At 59.7% G+C, this 22,289-nt stretch overlaps 1 protein-coding gene across 5 annotated transcripts; it reads left to right on the top strand.

The window, feature by feature from the left end:
• Nucleotides 1-515: 515 nt before the first annotated feature.
• RAPGEF3 (Rap guanine nucleotide exchange factor 3) lies at nt 516-22,184 on the top strand. Of its 5 annotated transcripts, XM_081821563.1 has the most exons (30): nt 518-837; nt 1,179-1,532; nt 4,734-4,908; nt 7,231-7,284; nt 7,370-7,476; nt 7,668-7,789; nt 7,942-8,110; nt 8,658-8,742; nt 9,101-9,161; nt 9,280-9,356; nt 9,551-9,697; nt 10,238-10,350; nt 10,622-10,710; nt 11,002-11,080; nt 11,263-11,413; nt 11,498-11,580; nt 12,409-12,448; nt 14,778-14,859; nt 15,197-15,343; nt 15,905-15,994; nt 17,280-17,377; nt 17,846-17,971; nt 18,061-18,242; nt 18,513-18,603; nt 18,706-18,756; nt 19,688-19,775; nt 20,341-20,405; nt 20,792-20,846; nt 20,927-20,998; nt 21,773-22,184. In XM_081821563.1, the coding sequence occupies exons 3-30, from the start codon at nt 4,900-4,902 to the stop codon at nt 21,889-21,891; spliced, it is 2,652 nt and encodes an 883-aa protein (XP_081677689.1). In that variant the 5' UTR covers nt 518-837; nt 1,179-1,532; nt 4,734-4,899; the 3' UTR covers nt 21,892-22,184. The 5 variants fall into 5 exon arrangements, with proteins under 5 accessions (XP_081677690.1, XP_081677689.1, XP_081677686.1 ...); XM_081821560.1 differs by lacking the exon at nt 4,734-4,908 and having other exon boundaries at nt 1,320-1,532; XM_081821562.1 differs by lacking the exon at nt 4,734-4,908.
• The last annotated feature ends 105 nt before the right edge of the window (nt 22,185-22,289 follow it).

Here is a 22,289-nt window from a genome sequence, read left to right as displayed (position 1 = left end):
TGTGTGTGTCCGGCGGGGGCGGGGAGGGGAGGCTCCGCAGCGGGATTCCCCACGGGAAAGTAGCCCAGTCCCTCCCCCGGGCTGTTCGAGACCCTGAACCGAAGCAGGAGGCAGGACGCCCCCGGCCGGGAAGCGGCCCCAGCCCGGATTTCCCTCCCGGGTGGGGCCGCAATGACTCACCCCCCCTCCCCCTTCCCCCGGTTTCCTTGTTTGCATTTCTCCTCCCGGCCACGTGGCGGCCGGTGCCGCCACTCACCACCCCTACCCCGACACCCCGGCCGCTGCGGCCCTGGCACACAAAGCCGGGCCGCTCCTGCCCCCTGGGGCTTCTCAGGCCTCGGGCTGGCGCCCGCCCCGCTACCCCCGAGTCCGGACTCCACCCCCCTGCTCAAGCCCGCCCCCTTCCCTGCGCCCTCCCCCACCGTCCGGCTGGGCGCCTCCTCTCCGCCCTCTCAACCCGTCCCGGGGAGGGGAAGGGGGCGGGGAGCGCAGGGGGTGTGACAGCTCCCGCCCGGACCAGTGCCAGCGGCAGCCTCGCTTCGGCGCCCGGTGCCAGCTGGCTCATTCGCCTGGGACGGAGGCGGAGGCCTGGGGCTCCTTGCCGCTGGGGGGGGGGACTCCCCCCACGCCCCCTGCCCTCTACCCACCCAAAAGAAGCCTCTCCACCCAACGCTTAGCCCTGGCAGCGGGTCCAGCTAGGAATTACCCTGGTCACTTCGCCTGGGGCTTCCAGCCCACACCCCTCCGGGAGCAGTCGGGGTCTCGCGGAGGGTCTCCCCCGCCCCAGCCTTTTGCTCGAGCCTGCAGGGCTGTGCACGTTTGCGAAGGAACATGAAGGTGGGTAAGGTGGGGTCAGGGCCGGCAGGAGCAGGAGAGGAAGATGACATGGTGGGTGGGGTGTTTGGGTGGGAGAGAGAGGGCTGGTCAGGGGTGAAGGAGAAGGGGAGAAGAGGGGTTTGAGCTGGAGCTGCATTTCTGGGGGTTTCAGTGAGTCCACAGCCTCACACTGGGAGGTGGCAGAGATCCCTTCAGGGACCTGGGCAGTGGGGTGGGGCAGAAGTCCAAAGGAGACCGGGAAGAAAGGCCCGATCTCCGGTCCACCAGCTGGAGACCCCGAAGTGCGCCAGACGGGCAGGCCCCAGTGAAGGTCTTCCTGTCCCTCCCCCGGCTCCTGGCAGGATTGCAGCACCTCCGCCTGACCAGTCCAGAGGACTCAAAGGACGTGGTTCTGCCTGGGGCGGTTGTGCCCTGGTCCAGCTGCCCCAGCCCCAGCCCCAGCCCCAGCCCCATGGCTCTCTGCCTTCCTCCCTGCGTCACAGGTGGGCTGGCCAGGTGAGAGCCCCTGGCGGGTGGGCCTGGCCGTGGATGGCAGCCCAGCTCTAGGAGCGGCACAGGTGGGAGGCCTCCCGGACGTGGTGCCGGAGGGGACCCTGCTCAACATGGTGCTGAAGAGGATGCACCGGCCCCGAAGCTGCTCTTACCAGCTGCTGCTTGAGCACCAGCGCCCCGGCCGCATCCAGGGGCTCCGCTGGGTGAGTGCCCATCAGCTGCCCTGGCGAGGGCCAGCCACCGGGACCGGAGGAGGGCCTAGACTGGGAGACGGAGTACGCTGCTGGGGGCGCAGGGGCCACTGCTGGGCTGCACAGTGGGTCGAGCAGCCGCACCGCGTGTGTCTGTGTGCGTGTGGTACTCACATCTGCCCATGCTGGCGTGGGGGAAGGGGAAAGGGATTTGTCACAGATCTGTCACCTTTGTGCGCCCTGTTAAGTGCTTGTGTGTCCTCCAGGTGGTGGTGGGAGGCATGTATGAAATACTGGGGGCCAGGTCAAGGTGGAGGGTGAGGCAAGCTTGGTTGCTGTTCTGGATCTATCACCGTGGCAACATTCTCCTTTAGCGAGCCGCTGAACTGCGCCAATTCTTCTTGATCTTGGGGTGAGGTGGTCATGTGAACGCTGCTTGGCATCTGGCTCTGGGGGGCTCAGGGGAGGATTTTGAGAAGTTTGGAGCCTGGAGCTGGAGTCTCCCTGCCAGTGAGGAACCTCCTGGAGCTGTGAGAATAAAGGAGAGGGCAGGAGGGGGAAGAGGGGTGGGGTGCGGGGTGGGGGACAGGATCCAGATCAGCAGAGAAGCTCTCTCCGACCACCCAGACTTCAGAGTTCCTTCCCCTGAGATTCAGCGTGTGTCTATTCTGTGGGCCATGGGGATAGCGTTGGCAGGGGGTGGGGGGTGCCAGGAGGGTACTTGGGCAAAGGGGTAGAGGGAAAGCAGGAGCAGGTGACAGAATTGGGAGCGCTTGTCACCTATGTCTCTTATCAGCAAGTCCCTTTGAGTAGGAGGACCACCACCTTCTGCCTCTTTCCTCCTACCTCTTGCCCAACTGCCATTTATATTTATCAGAATATGAGGCTGAGTGAGAAAAACGAGGTCTGCTAAGGTGATGGGGGCCTCCCCACAATCAGAGTTGAGAGGATAATCTAGGTGTCAGTCCCTAGCTCTCCCCCAACCCCTCCCTCCCTCCCTGGGTCTTCCTGATCAGGGGCCACTTGGGCCTGGGTCCTGCTCAAGATGGGGCTCCGGAGGGAGCAGGGGAGCCGGCCCCTTCTGGGCCAAGCCATCTCCCTCACCCCTCCAGCTCACTGGCAGGAGCTACTGCTTGGAGCCTGTGGGCTGGAACCCTCCCTCCCTCCTTCCCTCTCAGACTATAATTACTTGTGTATTTCCTGTCCCCTTCCCAGCTTGTAGAGGCAAGGTGGGGAGTGGGGGAAAGGGCAGGTGCCGGGACAATGAGGTCACTGGAGGATCCCCTGGGACCCAAAGACTTGGCGGGGGAGTGGAAGAGGCCGCCAGGCTGTCTCCTGACTTCTCCGGCCCCCAGAATTGAAGAGCTGGGGTGTGTGGGGAGGCCAGAAGAGTGGCGTAAGGGTTGCTGGAGTGGAAATGGGCTGAAAGTCACTGAAACACAGCCCCCCTGCCCCCCCACCCCACCCAGCCAGTTGTGTGTGGGGGTAGGTGGGAATGGGTAATTAAAGGGAACTTAGATTTTTAGGGCTGGGGGCAAGGGCCACACCCTCTCCTGATGACCACCTCTGGGGAGTCGCGGCGGGGGTGGGGGGGTTGGTTTCAGCCCACTGCAGCTGGTTAAGAGGCTCTGGGTACCCGGGAAGTTGCACCGCTCACCTGAGGGAACGAGGGGCTGGCAGGGAGTGTATACACATGGGGTAAAGGGTGGATGTTGTAAAGGGGTGGAGGCTAGGAGGACAGTGTGGACAGTTATTTAGGCCACGACAGCCTCTTAGAAAACCAGGGGGAACCCATCAATCTCCTGAGGCCTCAAGAGGGCCCTTCTGTTGCGACTAGATCAGGACAAGAGAAAATGAAAGCAAGTTCCAGCAGGACGGCCCGAGGTTAGATAGAGAAAAGATTTACCAACTATGGCAAAAGTGACCCTGGAATGGGATGGAAGAACAGCTCCTTTGGAAAATGCGAGAGAGAGAGAGGAGATCTTGTCTGATGTCTGGAAGCCAGAGAAGAATCAATTTATCCAGGGGCAAGGGCAAGATCAGGATACCTCTGGTGGTTCTTACAAGCTCAGAGAAGCTTCCCTTTGAGAGATTGTTTTGGGGGAGGTGGCTTTATTCTCTAACTCAGAAAACATGCTTTCATCCCACCTGTCCAAACAATGGTAGTAGCTGATAGTTGTCTAAAACTTAGGTCCCAGGCACTATTATTTTTTAAGATTTTATTTATTTATTTGAGAGAGAGCATAAGCCAGGGGGAGAGGCAGAGGGAGAAGCAGGCTCCCCGCTGAGCAGGGAGCCTGATGCGGGGCTCGATCCCAGGACTCTGGGATCATGACCTGAGCCGAAGGCAGACGCTTAACTGACTGAGTCACCCAGGCGCCCCAGTCCCAGGCACTATTATAAGAGCTTTACTTTTAACATATCAAATCATCTGACAATAGCCCTGTGAGATAGATACTAATGTCATCATCTCATTTTATAGATGAGAAAACAGAGGTGGGGGGGGCTAAGTGACAGGTCCAGGGTTACACACCTGCTAAGAGACAAAGTGAGGCTTCTGTCCCAGGTGATCTGGCTATGTAGAGGCCGAGCTCATGATGTACTTTCTTTTGCTGCAGATGGTAACAGTGACCGCCACCCCCCGCCCCCCCGCCAAAGCATCACCCCTCCCCTTGCGTCCTCTCCCTGTCCCAACACACACAGCCCTGGCCTGAGACCCTAGCCATGGCCTAAGGGAACTGGTCTGACAGGTCCCCACGAGGCTGTCTGGCTCAGTGCCGGCCCCTCCAGTGTGGCTCTGACACCGAGTGACAGGGAGGGAGGGTGGGGCAGGTTTATGGCGCTGGTGCCAGGGAAGCTAGCTACCACCTCCTCTTCTACCCTGAGTCCTTCCTGTCTGGGCAGGAGGGGACGCAGTGGGCAAGGGCCTTCACCCCCCCATACCAGCCACTTCTTTCCAACTGAGAACCCCTAGGGTGACACTCAGGGTTATCAGATGAGGGACAGCTTTAGCGAAGGTACAACATTTTTTGCATTATGTCCGGGTAATAGGCACCCATCATAAAATAATGAAGTTTAATCAAAGTTACTTAACATTTCCTGAGTGGTTACCACAAGCCAAGCATCGCTTCGAGTGCTTTATGTTATTAACTCATTTGACCCTCATAATTACCTTATAAGATAGGTACTATTATCATGAACCCCATTTTACAGATGAGGAAACTGAAGCACATGGAGGTTAATAAGCAGCCAAGGTCACCCAACTGGCTGGTAATGGGGAGCTGAGATTTGACCTGCGCATCTGGATCGGGAGCCCCCAACCTTGACCAGATCTCCTGACTAGCACCCTCGCCCCCATCCTAGGACATTCCCAGTGCACATGCACATGGTAGGGACCCAGAGGGACTATGATAACAAACCCGTGCAACTTTGTTTAACGCAATGTTTTCCAAACTTACTTACCCATGGAACATTCCTGAGGGCAAAATTTATCTGTCCAGAGCACAAGGTGGGGGAAACACGAGGCCATGGAGGTGCCTGGGAGGCCCTAGTGCCTCGTGGTTAAGGACTTGTGTTTTGGAATCGGGCAGGCACAGCGTGAATCCCGGTGCCCCTCTTCACCAACTCTCAGGACAGGTCATATAACCTCTGAGCCTCCTTCTCTCCAGCTGCGAGGTAGGAGACAAACACCTCCTTCCAGGGCCAGCGCTGGTTATTCAGTAGGCTCTAGAATTTCTGAGTAGTTGTGTGACTCTGGGTCAGTTACTTCATCTCTCTGGGCTCCCGTTTTCCTTGGCAGATGGAGAGGGATGCCTTCAGGAACCTTCCTCAGCTCTGACGGGCCAGAGCCCCCTTCCCCTGACCCTCGTGCTTATTCCCTGGGGCAGGGCAGGAAACGGTTTCCCCAAGGCCTGGGGATCTAGGATCTGGGCTGTGCCCAGCCTGGCCACAGAAGCGGGCACCAACCCTCCTCATGTGCCCTCCAGGGTCGGAATAATACCAGGAAGGGAGCATAGGCTGGAGCCTGGGTCGTGGGCACCAGGGAGAATTGGGGCAGGGACGGGGCCACCTGGGCGTTTTGACACGAACAACAACAAGTCGTTAGCACTCGGCACTGTTTGTTCCGACACAGGGGGCTGGCTGGGTAGCATTCCTGCCCTTCCTCCTTCCCCGGCTCCTCCTCCTCCTCCTCCTCATTTCCTGTTGCTAAGTCTCCAGGGCTCTGTGTCTGGCACCAGGCTGGGCCCCTTGACCCGGGCAGGGATACCCTAGGGACACCTAGCGACTTCCGCCCAGCCCCGGGCCAGGCGCCTGTGCGTGCCCGACCTCAGGCCTCTGCCTGGCACACAGGGGGAAGATGCCAGGACCAGGGGAGGGGGTTCTGGCCCCGGGCCTGCTTGCACCCCAGCTCCCCAGCCAGGTCCTTTTCAGGGCCCTGAGTGCAGCTGGGAAAGCAGGAGAGAGAGCTAGTGAGAGGGGGGCAGGAACCAGGCAGGTGCGGTGGGTGGGGTGAGACCAAGAATGTGAGCACTTCTGGAGTTTATGCACAGCTGTCTGGTTATCCCATGTACGTGTGACTGAGTTACACGAGCTCTTCACCCCAAGACTTCTGTTTCCTAAGTCAGAGAAGACAGACAATCCCTGCTCTGCCTACTTTCCATCTGGTCCTCTTCTGTCTAGGATCAGAGGAAATCATGGAGCGAGACATGCTTTGTAAACCGTAAAGTACTCTGCCTTTGGGAGGGCTCATGGAGGGTCGGGCATGCTGTCCAGAGATGTCCACAAATTCCAGGTGGCAGAGAAAGAAGGGTTGTAAGGGGCTGTTTTGGCCAACATCCCGGGACATACAGGCCCTGGGGTCCTGGATGGCTCAGTTGATACCAAGGGCCTGGCAACCTTGTTAACCAGGGTTTCTACATAAATCTTGTCTTCCAGAGCCAGTCCTGGGTGCTGTCAAGACTTACTCACTCTTGCAGGGTTATGGGCTAGCAGCAGCATCTCAGAGAGCACAGGGGCTTTCCAGCAGGCAGCCTGCCCTCTGCTTCACTGATGAGTAATAATAGCTAACATGTACATACAGCTCTGTGCTAAGCTGTGCTTTAAACATTCAATACACATTAATTCACAGAACCCTTCCCAAAGCCTCTGTATTGGTATTATGAGTGTTTTATAAATTTTACAGACAAGGAAACTGAGACAGGGAGAAGTTAAACCATATATTTAGGGTCCCACTGCTAGTAAATGAAGGAATAGGGATTTGAATCCAGGAGTCCCCAGGTCTTGTGGCTGGGGATGAACCCCGGCTCGGGATTAGGCTTCGTGACCCCAGGCCGGGAGCAAAGATGTTCATTTCCTGGCACGACATGGGCCTTTCTTACCTCCCATCCTCATGCTCTTTCAGCTCTCTTCCCTACACAGGTGTGGTTTACCTGGGGGCCTGGGCACACGTGGGCCCTGAGTAAGCAGAATGGGGATCTCATCTGTTGGGGTGCAGTGTTCGTGTCTAGAAGGAAGACAAGGGTCTGGTGATAGGGTGGGAAGAGGTGGATGCCTGGCGCACAGGGGTGCTCGGGGAGCATTAGTTTATTTGTTGACCGAGTAGCTAAGTGTATGTGTTTGGAGCTGGGGACTGGGCAAGAGGTGAGGGAAAGGGGGAGGGCTGAGGTCCAAGAGCTGGCACTAACGTGCAGACCCTCCCCCCTGCCCTTAGACGCCACTCACTGACAGTGAGGAGTCCCTGGATTTCAGCGTGAGCCTGGAGCAGGTACCAGCCGGGAGGGGTGGAGCTGGGAGGGGACAGCAAGCCAGGGGTTCGGGGCCTGAGCCCACTGGGACGCTCCCTGTCCTAGGCCTCCACAGAGCGGGTGCTCAGGGCTGGGAAGCAGCTGCATCGGCAACTCCTGGCCACCTGCCCGACCCTTATCCGAGACCGGAAGTACCACCTTCGGCTCTATCGGTGAGTGGAGGCCTGGGCTGCCTCCTTGCCCACCCCCATCTTCTCTCCCTTTTGCTCTCCTTCAGGCCTCTGGGCCTCGCCCTGCTGCTAGCCTAGAAAGGCACCGTTCTGACCCAAAGTTCCCCCTTCTGCCCTCCACCCTCCTGCCTTTTAATTCTCCCTCTTCTTCCCTGTCCCCTTACCCCCCGTAGGCAATGCTGCTCCGGCCGGGAGCTGGTGGATGGCATCTTGAACCTGGGCCTTGGGGTCCATTCCCGGAGCCAAGCCGTGGGAATCTGCCAGGTGCTGCTGGATGAAGGTGCCCTTTGCCATGGTGAGCCCGAGCCCAGGGTGGGGCCCCCGGGCCTGGCAGTCCTGGGGAGCAGGCATCTGGGGGCGAGGCGTCGGTGGGCATTACGGTGGGGGCCTCGTACCCACACGGCCTCGGTTTGTCGCCTCCCTCACACCCGGGCCTCTGCCCTGCAGTGAAACACGACTGGACCTTCCAGGACCGAGACACCCAGTTCTACCGTTTCCCTGGGCCGGAGCCAGAGACCGTGGGCATCCACGAGCTGGAGGAGGAGCTGGTCGAGGCTGTGGCCCTGCTCTCCCAGCGGGGGCCCGATGCCCTGCTCACCGTGGCACTCCGAAAGCCGTGAGTCGGGAGCCCTGCAGCCCGCAATCCCAGGCCTCGCACGGCTCTCAGACTCTGTAGTCTCTCAGTTTCATCTCTGAGAGGTTCCCTTTCTTCTCGCTGTGTGCTCTGGAGCCCCCTTCCCCACCTCTGAACCGGTTTCTTCCTTTGTAACTGTGGGTGGAAGGCACGGGGCTTACGAAGACCCTGCGCGCTCAGGTGCAGCGGTGCCTGGGAGGGGGCAGGCGGGCAGGTCTGGGTTCGGGTTCCAGTTCCAGGTGACTCCCTGGGTGGCCTTGGGCCTCTCCATGCCAGCGTCCTCTTCTGTCAAAGGAGGAGAGCCATGCCCACATCATGGGGTGGTCACGAGGGCAGGTTGAAATAACACGTGCGAAGCCCTGGGCCTCAGGCCGGCACGCGGTGTGCACGCGGTAGTGGCTGGCCCATTACCGGTCACCATCACTGCTGAGGCCGGCTAGCCCCAGGCCCCAGCGTGGCGGGCGGCGTGGCTCCCGTGCCCTCAGGTCCAAAGTGCGCTGTTTGCCTCCCGGCCGCCCTGTGCCCGCAGTCCGGGTCAGCGCACAGATGAGGAGCTGGACCTCATCTTTGAGGAGTTGCTACACATCAAGGCTGTGGCCCACCTCTCCAACTCGGTCAGTCCGCCCGCCTCCACCCCTTCCCCAGGACCTCCTCTCCCTGTGAACCCCTGAGGCCCCAACTGCTGGGCCAGAAGATGCTTCCCCCCGCTTCGGCCTCTGGCTTGGAAATGTCCATCTCTGGTTCCCAGCATCCTTGTCCAAAAATCCTTCTCCCTCCCCCCCACCCCCGCCCCAGCACATTTCCTCCCCGGGCGTTGTCTCCTGCTGAATCCCAGGCAGCTGAGCTAGCCGCATCTCTGCGCACATCCCCCCCCACTCCCCGGGCGTTTGTGTCCTTGGACCTAACCTCCCCGCTAGCCTGGCCCCTCTTACCCCGGACTCGCCCCGCTGACCATCTGCTCCCGCCTCACAGGTGAAGCGGGAATTAGCGGCTGTTCTGCTCTTTGAACCACACAGCAAAGCAGGGACCGTGTGTAAGTCAGACCGGGGGGGGGGGGGGCGGTCAGGACGCCGGGCGCCAGGGGTCTGGACGCGGCAGAGGCCACAGAGAAGTGCAGGTGACCCCAGGTGTCTGATTGGCGCTTCTCTCAGTGTTCAGCCAGGGAGACAAGGGCACCTCATGGTACATCATCTGGAAGGGGTCTGTCAACGTGGTGACCCATGGCAAGGTGAGTTCTCCCTCTCTCCCCTGCCCTCTCGGTGGTACCTGCTTCCCTGGTCCAAGCCCTCGTGGGCAGGACCTCGATGGACCCAAGGTTGCCAATCCCCCAGGTCTCCTCCTGCCCAGGGGCTCTCCCGCCATGGATCTGCTCTGACGAGGGTTGGGGGGCCTGGCTGGGCTATGACTGAGACCTGGCTGCAGGGGCTGGTGACCACACTGCACGAGGGAGATGACTTTGGACAGTTGGCGCTGGTGAATGACGCACCCCGGGCAGCCACCATCATCCTACGAGAAGACAACTGTCATTTCCTCCGCGTGGACAAGCAAGACTTCAACCGTATCATCAAGGTGCCGTTACTGGGGGTGGGGAGGGCAGGGGACATGGCCAGGATCCTTCTCTGGGGAAGTGGCAGGGGGTAAGCGGCAGGGACCAGAGAGGGTCTATAAGGATCATGGCGAGGTAGGAGCTGGAGAAGCTTGGAGGTGATGGCTGGGGCGTGGGCATGTGGGGACGTCTCTAGCACACTGAGGAGGTTCAATGAAACTGGAGAACCCCAGCTCAGTGTGGGAGACCATGGGGGTGGAGGGTTACGGAAGGGTCGGGGGAGACTAGGGTGTGAGGGGAGGCAGAGTAATGGAGAGTGGGAGCCACAGAAGGAGGTGGGGGAGGGATGGGTGGAGGAGCGGGGCTCAGGCTGCATGATGGGCAGGACTGGGAGTAGGGCAGATCCAAGGTCACGGGCATTGAATGGGGTGGGAGAAGGGCTGAATGTCCTTGTGGGTGCCTTGTGGGGCCCAGGGTCTGGCATGGAGGTGGAGGGAGATGCCCTGGAAAGGGGGAAAGGACGCGTGGTGTGTACTGAGCACAGGGTGTGGCTTGTTCTCCAGGATGTGGAAGCAAAGACCATGAGGCTAGAAGAACATGGCAAAGTGGTGTTGGTGCTGGAGAGAGCCTCTCAGGGCGCTGGCCCTTCTCGCCCCCCAACCCCAGGCAGGAACCGGTAATACACCTGCCACACTCCTGCACACTTTCCCTCTTGCCCACCTTCTCTCCTTCCGTTTCCCGGGCTTTACTCCCTTCCCGCATGTCTTACCCTTGCTCGCTGGCCTCCCGGGGTGGGGGGGAGGGGCTTCCGGGGACCAGATGCACCCCCAGAGCGAGCTTCCCTCCACCCCTGAGGTGGGACAGAGCTGGCAGATAGGGAAGGGTGATGTGATTCCTGCTGTCTGTCCAGATGGGGGGAAGGGCTATGGATCGGCTGTTTCTGCTAGGTATACAGTGATGTCTGGCACCCCAGAGAAGATTCTAGAACTGCTGTTGGAGGCCATGCGACCTGACTCCAGTGCTCACGACCCAACAGGTAGGGACAAGAGATACCCTGCCTGCTGTGTGACTCATTGGGTGGTCAACGTAGTCTGGGAGAGGGCCAGGCACCCTGAGTGTGACGTCACTGGGTGCTGGGCTGGGCCAGCAGGAAGTCCTCATTCCTGTGCCCTTGGCTTGGGTGGGGAGTGCCGTCACAGGACCTGGGCCTTGCTGGGACACTGCCCACCACAGGACTGGGAGAAGGGAACTCTAGCCACGCAGACGTCTGTGCTCGGCAGACTTGACCTCTGAGGCTTCCTCCTGTTCCCCTGTCCCTGCCCTACAGAGACCTTCCTCAGTGACTTCCTCCTGACCTACAGTGTCTTCATGCCCAGTGCGCAGCTCTGTGCTGCCCTCCTGCACCAATATCCTTCCAGACCCAGGGGGACGAGGAGGTTGTATGGAACAGGGAGAAGGGGTCTCTCAGAGCAGGGTTGTGCTGAACCCCTCTGCCTGTCAGCGGGCCCCGGGCAGCCCTGCCCCTCCTTTGCCTGAGGTGTGGTGGGTGGCCCGCTTGGCCGCTGTGGTTCCCTTGACTGGCGCCCACCTTCCATGCGGAGCCTTCAGGGGGCAGCGAGCAGGAGCACAGCACCTACATTTGCAACAAGAGGCAGCAGATCCTGCGGCTGGTCAGCCAGTGGGTGGCCCTCTATGGCCCCATGCTCCACATGGACCCCGTGGCCACCAGCTTTCTCCAGGTACCTGGGAGTGAGGCAGGGCTGGACCGGGCTGCCGGGAGGGGTGCAGCTACCTCCGGGTCAATGAATCTTGGCTCCTCCCAGAAACTCTCAGACCTGGTGAGCAGAGACGCCCGGCTTTGCCTCCTGCTGAGGGAGCAGTGGCCGGAGAGGCGGCGGCACCACAGGTGATGCTTGGGCTCCACGTTCACTTGTCACATGCGTGGCGGGCGGTGCACTGGGGACGGAGAACACCGCACCCACGCTGGACACCAACACAAACACGCGCTGGAAATCCAGGCTGCACCGCCTATGGCCCTGCTGCTCTGGGCACGCCCCCCCCCCCGCCCCCGGGCTCCGGGCTCTCGTCCCCAGCACCGGGAGAGCACCCATCTCGCGAGCATGGGGTGTCACGGCGCCTTCTGAGCACAGAGCCATGCCTTGCAGGCGCTGTGAGCTATGCGAGTGTTGGCTGTGGCTGCTCATTTGTCTAGTCCTGTTCTTACCAGTCCCCTTGCTGTTCCCCCTCGCGCCACGCTCACGCACTGTCTTGCGCCACACAGGCATTCACATGTCCTTCTCCCGAGCGCACCTGCCGTTCCCACTCTCTCCATTCTGCACATACTTACTCCGAGCATCCTCGGTGCCCTGTCCTGCTGGCCCAGCCCGGTGAATTCCCTAGAGCTTCTCTTGGCCTTCCCAGACATTCCCATGGGGCCAGGTGAGGTTCAGGGAGAGCTCACCTGCCCAGCCTGACACCTGGGGCACATTACTTCCTGGAACTCTCTTTCCTTCCCCCCTGCTGGCCTGCGGAAATCCCAGAAGGCAGGGGCTGAGTTTCGAGCCCCGGCTTTGCCCCCTCTAGCTGGTATTTAGCAAGTCTGCAAAGCTCTGAGCCTCTGCTGAGGGTAGATGGAATCCAGAGCCAGGCCCCCCACCCCCCACCCCCTGCCCCGTCCTGCCCGAAGGGGTCCCTGGCTCACCGCATCTCACTGCCCTTCTCGCTTGCTCCCCAGGTTGGAAAATGGCTGTGGGAATGCATCTCCTCAGATGAAGGTGCCTGCGCAGACCAGCTCCTCTCCTCTCTGTGTGGCCCCAGCTTCTTCCCTCTGCCCCTCCTTCAGCCCCCACCCCAGGGGCTCAGCCTGGAAAGGGTCCCCATGCACAGACACACCCCTGGGGCTGGGATAGGTGTTCACAGAGCAGGGGCTGGGTGTGGCGTGGGGGCCAGGCCTAGTGGGGAGACACAGAGGTCTAGGGTCACCCCTCCATCCCTACCTCACCCCAAGGGGCTTCTATTGCATCTGGGAGGTATTCCATGTTCGCAGAGCCAGTTAGCAGTTCCCCGGGGGTTGGGGGGAGGGGATGGTGCCTGAAGGCAGCCTCTGAAGCCCAGGGGTTCCTGGGAGTCAGAGGTGGCTGGTACCATTCCTGGCAGGGGCCCACAGGGAGCGAAGGGGGCTGAGAACGTGTGGCTGGAACCGAGATTTCTTGAGGAAGGGTGGGAGAAAGGGCTGGAACGGTAGGATGGGGCTGGTTGTGGGGAGTGCTGCACTGGGAATAAACACCAGGCTCTCTGTGCCCAGTGGCCTGTGTCCCCTCCCCACCCCCTCCCTGCTAGAGACTCTCACAGGCTCCTTCTCTTCTCTAGGCAAAGCTTGTTTTCACCTCAGGGCCTGGAACTTTCTTTCTCTGGCTCTTTGCCCACTCAAATCCTTATCTTTCTGATCTCAGCCAAAATGTTGGGTCCTCAGAGAGGCCCCCTTCCCATCTCCCTATCCAGAGCACCCCTCACCGCCCTCTCCTGACAAGGTGTCTTCTATGACTGTCGTCAAAGCCTCAGGCCCTGTGGGGTTGTTTTGTTTATCCTGTTAGTGCCTGCCCCACCCAGCTAGAGTACTGGCTTCCAGAGTGAGGGGCCGGCACCTGTGGCTCGCGGCGGACGCTCAGGATCTAGTATGGAATCGCCCTCATGTGCCGGGCACTCTGCTAGGTGCTGATGATGCTGCAGTGGCGGGGGCCAGCCACCCCGGGCCTTGTGGGGCTCGCAGACAGACTGCACGGCGTCCTGATGCATAATGGCAAAGGCAGGAGTCTCTGAAAACAGAGAAGGGAAGGGCCGACTCGGGGTCAGGATCAGGGAGAGTGACCGCAAGAGCTGAGAGCTACAGGGTGGGAGGGTCGGGGGGAAGAGGCCCACAGTGAGGTTCGACAGGGCAGGGAGTCCACCTGTTCGGGACCCTGCAGAGGGAGTGTGAGAGGGAGCCACCAGAGGGGGCTGGGGAGGCAGGCAGGGCCCACAGCACGTAGAGCCCTGTGTGCCATGTTGAGGGGTTTGGGCTTTGTCCTCTGAACAATGTGATTCCTTGGAGATGTTGGGGCCATGGGTGGACAAGGTTGAATGTGTGTTTTGAGGAGGTCAGCTAAGGACCCCGTGCTTTATCCAGCAGACAATGATGGCCTTGAAGCTGCATTAGGAAGCTTAATCTGGCTCTGGTCAGGCAGACTGGAAGGGGGGAGCTGGAGGCACCCGAGGACTGACAGTAGAGAAGAGTCCGGCCATTGTAGCACATGAGGGGGGGAGACAACTGGGCAAGTGGAACTGGGGGTTGGCTTGGGCTGGGAGGAGGGGCTCAGAGGAACCCCCAGAACAAGGTGATAAGCTTTGCAGAAATGGGGGGGCAGGGGGCGGGGAGAGGCGGGAGCCATGCCCAGGAGAACAGCTGGGAGGCAGGATGAGGGGGTCTGAGGGAGGTGTTGAGTCTGGGGGGATGGAGCCCAGATATGGAAGGATCCCAGAGGTGCTTGGAAGAGAGGGCGATGCTGCAACTTCCGCATGCAGGTGGTGTGAGGCTGTGCAGATGTCTGGGGAGAGCTCTGAGACGTGGAGTAGAGAAGGCCTGTGGCTGGGGTCTGAACTCGGAGGATCGGCCCCATTCAGATCTGGGAGTGGGCAGAGGAGTTGTATTATGGAGGCCTTTGCCCGGCATGGCTGCCCCGTCAGCCCTGAAGGGCTATTGTGACTATTTAGATACTTAGAATAAGCCTGTACTGAGCCTAGCACGCAGCAAATGGCCAATAGCAAATGGTAGCCAGAGGAGGAAAAGGAAGACAAAACCAGGGCCAACGGCTGAGGTATGTTCATATTAGGACAGCTCTGGGCCTATTTGGCAAAGGGGCTGACACGCACTCACAGGGGCACTGGCTTGTCTCACCTCGGGGAGCCTTGGTGTCTGACGCCTTCCCCGGCTCAGGTCCACGCAGCAAGCAGAGCCCACATGGTGTGTGCGCCATGTGGGTCCCCCGCTCCCAGGGACAGAGGCCTCTGCGTGGCTCTGTGCACTCTCCCCTGTGCCTCCGGGGCCTTACTTTCTCTCCCTCTCAGGCCAGGAACGTGCCTGTTTGGCTCCCGGGCCAGGACCAGCCCCTCCCCAGCAGCAACTGTGCCATTCGAGTTGGGGACAAAGGTTGGTGGTCCGGGCCAGCCAGGGCAGAGGCTGCAGCCTGAGGTCGTCATCCTTGACCTTAGTATGCTTGGCCGAGGAGGGCGCGACGGACTCCTCGGGGTCTCTGTTCCAGGCTGCCAGACGGGGTGTGCCCCCCCCACCCTGCGCCTCCCTCCCTCCCTTCCCAGCTCACGACCTCCCCCCCACTCTGGGCAGCGGGTCCACCCAGGCTTCCCGTCAGTCACCACCCCTCCTGCCTCCTCGGGCCCCTCCCACTGCTGCGCTTGCTGCATGCTCACTTCTTGCTGGGGGGACCAAGAAGCCCCTTCCTACAGCTCGGCCTGGTCTTCCTCCACAGTCCCCTATGACATTTGCCGGCCCGACCACTCGGTGCTGACCCTGAAGCTGCCGGTGACGGCCTCCGTGAGAGAGGTGATGGCAGCCTTGGCCCAGGAGGATGGCTGGACCAAGGGGCAGGTGCTGGTGAAGGTCAACTCTACAGGCCGTGAGTTGTGTCTCTGGGGAGGGGGGGTGGCTCCGAGGGAGGGGGCCCCTCAGTCTGTGCCCAAATCCCACCCCTCGAATTAAGATCAGCGTTTTGATCGTCTTCATCAGTGTTAATGATGGCTAGCATTTAAGGGCAGTTTATTATGTCTCTCCAAAGTGCTTTGCATGTAGTGCTTGAGAGCATGAGCTCTGGAGCCTGCCGTCAGCAGTTGAGCCCAGCCCTTTAGCTACCGGTCTGTGTGTCCTTGGGCAGGAGACTTGATCTCTCTGTGCTCTTTTCAGCATCTGTTCAGTGGGGCTGGTAAGAGTGCCGACCTCGCAGAGGAACTGTGAGGATTGAATGGGCGTATCTATTTTAGGGTTTAGAACGGTGCCTGGCACAGCACTTTGTACATTAGTTTTATTATTATCATCCTCATCTATTCATTGAGTCCTGGTAACCACCTTATGAGATAGGTACTTTCATCCTATTTTCATTCAGGGAAACTGAAACTCAAGGGGATGAGGCAATTGTCCCGAGTTCATACAGTAAATGAGAGTGTCTGGCTTTTGAATTTAGGTAGTCTTCATTCATTTTGTCAGTTGGCAAACATGTTTGAGAGTCAGCTATGGGCCAGCAATGTGTTAGGAGCTGGAGGCACCATGGCAGGTAAGATAAGAAGCTTGGTGGTTAAGAGCATCCACAGGATCCCCTAACCTGGGTTGGGATCCCAGGACCCACTGCTGACGAGCTGTGTGATCCTGATCTAAGCAGAGTGCTTAACCTTGCTGAGCCTCCGATTCCTCATCGGTCGCATGAGCACTAACACTGTACCCATCGCACAGCACTGCTGTGGCCATAAAAGAGATCACATATATAAAACACTTAGCATGGGGCTTGCACAAAGTTAGTGCTCAGAACATGGCAGCATGAGAATTATTTAGACCTGCTTTCAGGGAACTTGGGCCATCAGAAACCACTCTTCATTCTCCGTGGAGGACGCAGCCCGGGGCTGACAGCTGGAGCCTAGGGTAGACAGGAATTAGGGGCACCCAGGGAATAATGACAAGGAGTGGAGGCCAGAAAAGCAAACCCTTCTCCTCCTTCGGGAAGTGGGGAGACGGGTTGCAGTCACGTGGTCCTGTGCTCTGCTCTGGGAAGCACCGCCCTCTGGTGGCCACCCAGAGAGTTGCAGCTGCCCCAGGACCAGAGACTCTGCTACCGGACAGGAACTGTTGAGAGTACTGACCTTCCTTCCCACTGTTTAGATCACCTCCCATGTCAGTAACCAATATTTTTACTACAAGCCCCCTGTTATGTGTATACTTGCTTGGAAGTCATATACATATACTCGCACACTGACATTATATAATTCTAAAGCTACCCACAAAGTAAACCAGCAAAAACAGATGAGAAAAATAAATAGAAGAAGAGCTGATAGTTTTTGGACATAGGATGGTCTTGCTTTGGAGGCTACTGGTCTAGAGAGTAGGGATTCACGCATGACTAGGAACACGGTCTCGGTCGGTAGTTGCTGATGAAAATCAACACTAAGCCCCGTGTGGGGCACTTCCCAGTTTTCAAAGGGCCGTTACATGCATCGTCTACTTATTGCCACTGCTTCCATAAATTAACTTGTTAGACTCGCGAGTAGTCGGGGTTGGTCTTGCTGTCTCCATCTGACAAAGAAGGAGACTCAGGGAGTCTCCGCCGTTGCCGAGTATCGTCTCTAACCATCCTTTCTCGTCTTCCTCGGCGTGCTAACCTGGGCAGTGTGGATGTGGGGGGCGCAGACGCCTGTGCACTCGGTGCACCTGCCCAGGACTCCAGCCCGGCTCCTGGGAGAAGGGACCTCCCGCCTGGGGCCTCGACCCTGCCCTCCGTAGCTCCCTGGCCTCCCTCTCTGCCCACCACTGCCCCCCGCCCCCCCCCCCAGCCTCTGCTCTCTTTGCAGATGCCATTGGCCTGCAGCCAGAGGCCCGCGGTGTGGCCACATCCCTCGGGCTCAACGAGCGGCTCTTTGTTGTCAACCCACAGGAAGTGCATGAACTGGTAGGAACAGGCAGGGGGCCGGGGAGGAGCTGTGTTTTGGGGGTGGCAGAGGTGGGTGCAGGGGGGGGTCACAGAGAGGAGAGAGGAGGGCCTGGCTCTGACTGCCGCTGGGTCTTAAGGGTGAAGTGGAAGGAGTGGGCCTCAACTGATGGAAGGTACCAGATGCTGGGGAAGGGAGAGAGCTGGTTGAGAGCTCTCAAGGAGAAAGAAGACCTCCCCTCATTGGGGGTTCCCCAGGAGACAGGAGCCCTACAAGGAGGGCATCTCAGCACTGGGGAGCTGGCAGGAGGATAGACAACTCCTTGGGAAGCCTTACCCTTCAGAGGCCTACTCCTGGTGGCACCCTTATCCTCCCCGACGTGCCTTGGACCATGGGCATGGAGTCTCTGCCCCAAACTCTCTCCTCCTACCCCGCACCTGCCCCCTGGATTCCTCAGGTACCCCTCCTGAGCTCTCTTGCACCTACAGACCCCACACCCCGAGCAGCTGGGGCCCACTGTGGGCTCCGCTGAGGGGCTGGACCTGGTGAGTGCCAAGGACCTGGCGGGCCAGCTGACGGACCACGACTGGAGCCTCTTCAACAGTATCCACCAGGTGCAGGGAGCAGAGCTGAGGGGAGGAGCGCTGATGGCAGGGACACCCCGCCTGGTGTGGGCTCATCTCTCCTGCTGCCCCCTCCCCAGGTGGAGCTGATCCACTATGTGCTGGGGCCCCAGCATCTGCGGGACGTCACCACTGCCAACCTGGAGCGTTTCATGCGCCGCTTCAACGAGCTCCAGTACTGGGTGGCCACGGAGCTGTGTCTCTGCCCCGTGCCGAGCCTGCGGGCCCAGCTGCTCAGGAAGTTCATCAAGCTGGCTGCCCAGTGAGTGCCTATGGGCTGGGTGGGTGTGTGGCAGAGTCCCGAGGCCGCCTATCTCATGTCCCCGTCCCTGGTCAGTATGTTGCCAAATCTGCCTTCCCCTTGCTTCCCTGGGTCTCCTAGAGTCTCTGCCTCCCCACCCCATCTCGCCCAGCCCCCACAGAGGCAGCGCTGGCTGGACCTGATCCTGGGCCCCAGGCCGGCTGTTGTCTGGGTAGGAACTCTGAGGGTGTGGCTGTTTCCCCTGAGATCCTCTGGGTCTTCCACTCATAGCCTCAAGGAGCAAAAAAATCTCAATTCCTTCTTTGCCATCATGTTTGGCCTCAGCAACTCGGCCATCAGCCGCCTGGCCCACACGTGGGAGGTAGGTGTGATCTGGACGGCCCGTGCCCATGCTGGGAGTGCTGGTTGGGGATGGGGCTCCCATCCCAGAGCAGTGAGAGCTCCATCTGCCTCTGCTTCACAGCGGCTGCCCCACAAAGTCCGGAAGCTGTACTCGGCCCTCGAGAGGTTGCTGGTGAGTGCTGGGCCTTGGCTCCTCCTTCCAGAAACCCCGATTCTGGGCTTCCCGGCAGCCTCTCTACCTGTCTCCGGCCACTTCCAGGGTTTCCAGCCCTGGGCCAGAGTGGGATTCCCTCTGGGCTGTACGTTTGGGGAGCTGGTGAGGCGTGGAGTGTTAGCGGTATGAGGGGGGTGCCCAGCGTGTTATATGCCGTATGCTGGGGGTGGGGGTGGGGGAGCCTTGGCTGTGGCTGTGACGTCCTGTGTGAAGACCAGGACAGGGCACATGTGGTGTCTGGCCTTGGGCTCCGAAGCACCAGGCGAACATCCGGGGAACATGGGTCTCCAGCTGACCTGCCTCAGGTCCAGGAAGCAAGTCCTGGCGCCAGGCCCACAGTGTGCCAGGGCCTGTCAGTGGCCCCTCAGGAGATGCTGGAGGACGCTAGAGGAGGCCACAGAGGAGGGAAAAGCTGAGGAGCTGGCTTCCCCTCCCACCCCCTGCCAGGAATTGTTGGGGGGGGGTGGTTAAGAGGTTTTGAGAGTGTTCAGGAGAGAACTCACACAAAGGTGTTTTTATCAGCCTGGCTCTGAGCTCTTGAGAAAAAAATCTACCTTGTGGGCTCAAGAGGTTCAAAGGAATTTACCTACTAGAAAGGGAAAAACAGACAGAAACAAGAACAGGGACAGAGACAGAAGGGGGGGGGGAGTGGTTTCTATGAAACCTCAGGGCCCCTGAAGTGTGCTTGGGGGGTTAACCAGAGGCCAGGAAGCCGTATGCGCAGATGGCCGGTCTGGCCGTGCTTCAGGTCCCCTCCCGCCTGCTGCGGAGCCCGCCTCAGGGAGACCTGGGGCCCAGAGGAAGCTGAGCTCCGAGCAGATGGTGTTTGGTTGTGTCGTGGTGCGTGGTGGGTCATGTCCCTCCCTCACTGAGGCTTCTTCCCTCTCAGGACCCCTCATGGAACCACCGAGTCTATCGACTGCTCCTCACCAAGCTCTCCCCCCCCATCATCCCCTTCATGCCTCTTCTTCTCAAAGGTAATTGGACCAGTGCTTACCTTCCTGCCTCCACCCATCCGTTCCTGCGTCTGTCCGTATGCCCATCTGACCCTTGGGGTGCCAATGCCTTGGGGGACACAAAGACGAATTATGAGTTCACAGGCTAGAAGCAGTGTTGACGCAAGTGCTGGTGACATCAGATGGCCTCTGATATGAGGCCTAAGAGATAGAAGGAAATTGCTCCGGGAGGTCAGAGGGGAGCCAGAGGAAGAGGGCAGTGTGGGGCTGGGACAGGCCCAAGGCTCCCGTTATTGGCCCTTCGCCTTTCCTGGGCTGCAGGAAGGGAAGGAGTTTGGGGACCTTTAAGCAAAACCCATCTCTCTGGGCGCCTGGGTGGCTCAGTTGGTTAAGCGGCTGCCTTCGGCTCAGGTCATGATCCCAGGGTCCTGGGATCGAGCCCCGCATCGGGCTCCCTGCTCTGCGGGGAACCTGCTTCTCCCTCTCCCACTCCCCCTGCTTGTGTTCCCTCTCTCGCTGTGTCTCTCTCTGTCAAATAAATAAATAAAATCTTTAAAAAAAAAACCCAAAACCCATCTCTCTGCAGACATGACCTTCATCCATGAAGGAAACCACACACTGGTAGAGAATCTCATCAACTTTGAGAAGATGGTGAGTTCAAGGAGAGTGGGCGTCTGCCCCTAGAGTGGGTTAGAGATATGACTGTGTCCTTGCAAGCGAGTGGGGGCGGGAGATGACCGAAAGTTGTCATTAATAACACAAATATGAATACTTCTCTTAAAGCAGTCACTCCCTTGCGTGCTGGGGAAGACAGCCTTCATTATCTCACCCGGCAGGCTGAGCCCTAAGCCCTCCCTGATCTCTGGTCTTTCTCCCGCCACCCGGTCCCCCCTGGGCGTGTGGGGCAAAGCAGACACGGCCCCGTCTAGTCCCTAGGAGCGCCCCCACTCCAAGGGGGCTTGCTTCCCAGCTGCCCCACGGGCCACGCCGGGGTCCTGCCCCTCAGGCCTGCTCTTCTGTCCTTACTTTGCCCACAGAGAATGCTGGCCAGAGCTGTCCGGATGCTGCACTGCTGCCGAAGCCACAGCAACGGTGAGAGGCCCCCCGCCCCCCCAGAAGCGCCCCCACCCCTGCCCTGCCAGGCTCTGACTCCCGCCTCTCGCCCCGCCCAGTGCCGCTGTCGCCGCTCAGAAGCCGCGTATCCCACCTCCACGAGGACAGCCAGGCCGCGAGGACATCCACGTGTAAGTCGGGCAGGGCTGGGGGCCCACAGCACAGCCACGGCTGGCGCTTTCCGCCACCTGCATACAGGATGCTGTGGCCTCTTCACGACACCTCTCTGAGGAAGCTAGAATGTTCTCCCAGCTTAAAGACGCACAAGCAGGCTCGAGCCCTGGAGTAGCTGTGGAAGGCTGGGACAGATGACAGAGCTGGGACCCAGGCACTCTTACTCCAGACCTGATTTTGTTTAATTGGCCTTCGGTCGCATGAAGCGGATTAATCGTAGTCCACGCTTCAGCCGACGCTGTCACCCCTGGCCCTCTGTTTTACGTATGTACCGATGGTGATAATCCACCGAACACCGCTGGACCCAAGCCAAGTAGGGGCACATTGACAAGAGCCTCCTCTCCCCACGCACTCTTCCCTCCTCCTGGGCCGCTATAATATGTTGATGTAGATATATTTATATGGACTTACATACATACACCTACAGCTTTAAAACGCTTCATACGCGTATTATGACAACAAAAGTCTTGAGTTGTAGTTGTTTTTGAATTTAGTAAAAAGGGGTATTATGCAGTATGTAATCTCGGGGGCCTGTTTTTCAGAGTCTGAGCTCTCCACCACACTCCTCCAGACTGGAGGGCTAGACAGTCTTCTAGCTCGGCTGTGGGAAGTGGCAGGGTAGGGGGTGGAGGGCGGCAAGGCTGATTTGCTCCTTGACGGGGAAGGGATGGGCTCTACAGAGTGGCAGGGCTGCCCCCCCTGACCCCTGTCCTGCCCCCCCTCCCCCGCAGGCTCCGAGCAGTCCCTGGGCACCCGCAGTCCGGCCAGCACCTGGGCTTATGTCCAGCAGCTGAAGGTCATCAACAACCAGCGGGAGCTCTCCCGCCTCTCCCGGGAGCTGGAGCCATGAGGCGGCTGGGGCTGGAGCAGGCACTTCCGGGCAGGAAAGCCAGGGCACGCCCGGGCCAAGAGGCCCCCAGGCCGGCCACAGCTGGGCAGGGCTCTCCGCGGACTGGACTCGCGGCCCTGGAGCGGGCAGCGTGGCGGCGGCCGTCCCCCGTGATGACGGGCGCCCGAGGAGGACCTCGAGTGGAATGAGCCGGGGCCCAAGGCCAAGGAATGGGGGACAGAGAGGCCCTGGAGCGGGCGGGAGAGCAGGGCAGGCGCTGGGACTCTGTGTTCAATAGAGAGCTCTCCACACCAGGTTTTTCCCCCAGGGTCTGTGCCTCTGTGGCTTTGTTGTCCGGCCATCTCCAGGCGGTTTCACAGTGGACAGAGGGAGCAGGTCACATCCATGTGGCGGGTGTG

Source organism: Leptonychotes weddellii, chromosome 5 (assembly GCF_054177405.1).
Source record: "Leptonychotes weddellii isolate Sample4059 chromosome 5, ASM5417740v2, whole genome shotgun sequence".
NCBI classification, from domain to species: Eukaryota; Metazoa; Chordata; class Mammalia; order Carnivora; family Phocidae; genus Leptonychotes; species Leptonychotes weddellii.
Note: the sequence above shows the minus strand (reverse complement) of the source record. Positions and strands in the feature narration are given on the sequence as shown.

What these genes read in the sequence shown, in the direction of transcription:
- RAPGEF3 (XM_081821560.1), top strand. An exon ending in GCATCCAGGGGCTCCGCTGG is followed by an intron (nt 1,533 to 7,230) that starts GTGAGTGCCCAT and finishes CCCTGCCCTTAG; the next exon opens with ACGCCACTCACTGACAGTGA. An exon ending in CGGCCCTCGAGAGGTTGCTG is followed by an intron (nt 18,757 to 19,687) that starts GTGAGTGCTGGG and finishes CTTCCCTCTCAG; the next exon opens with GACCCCTCATGGAACCACCG.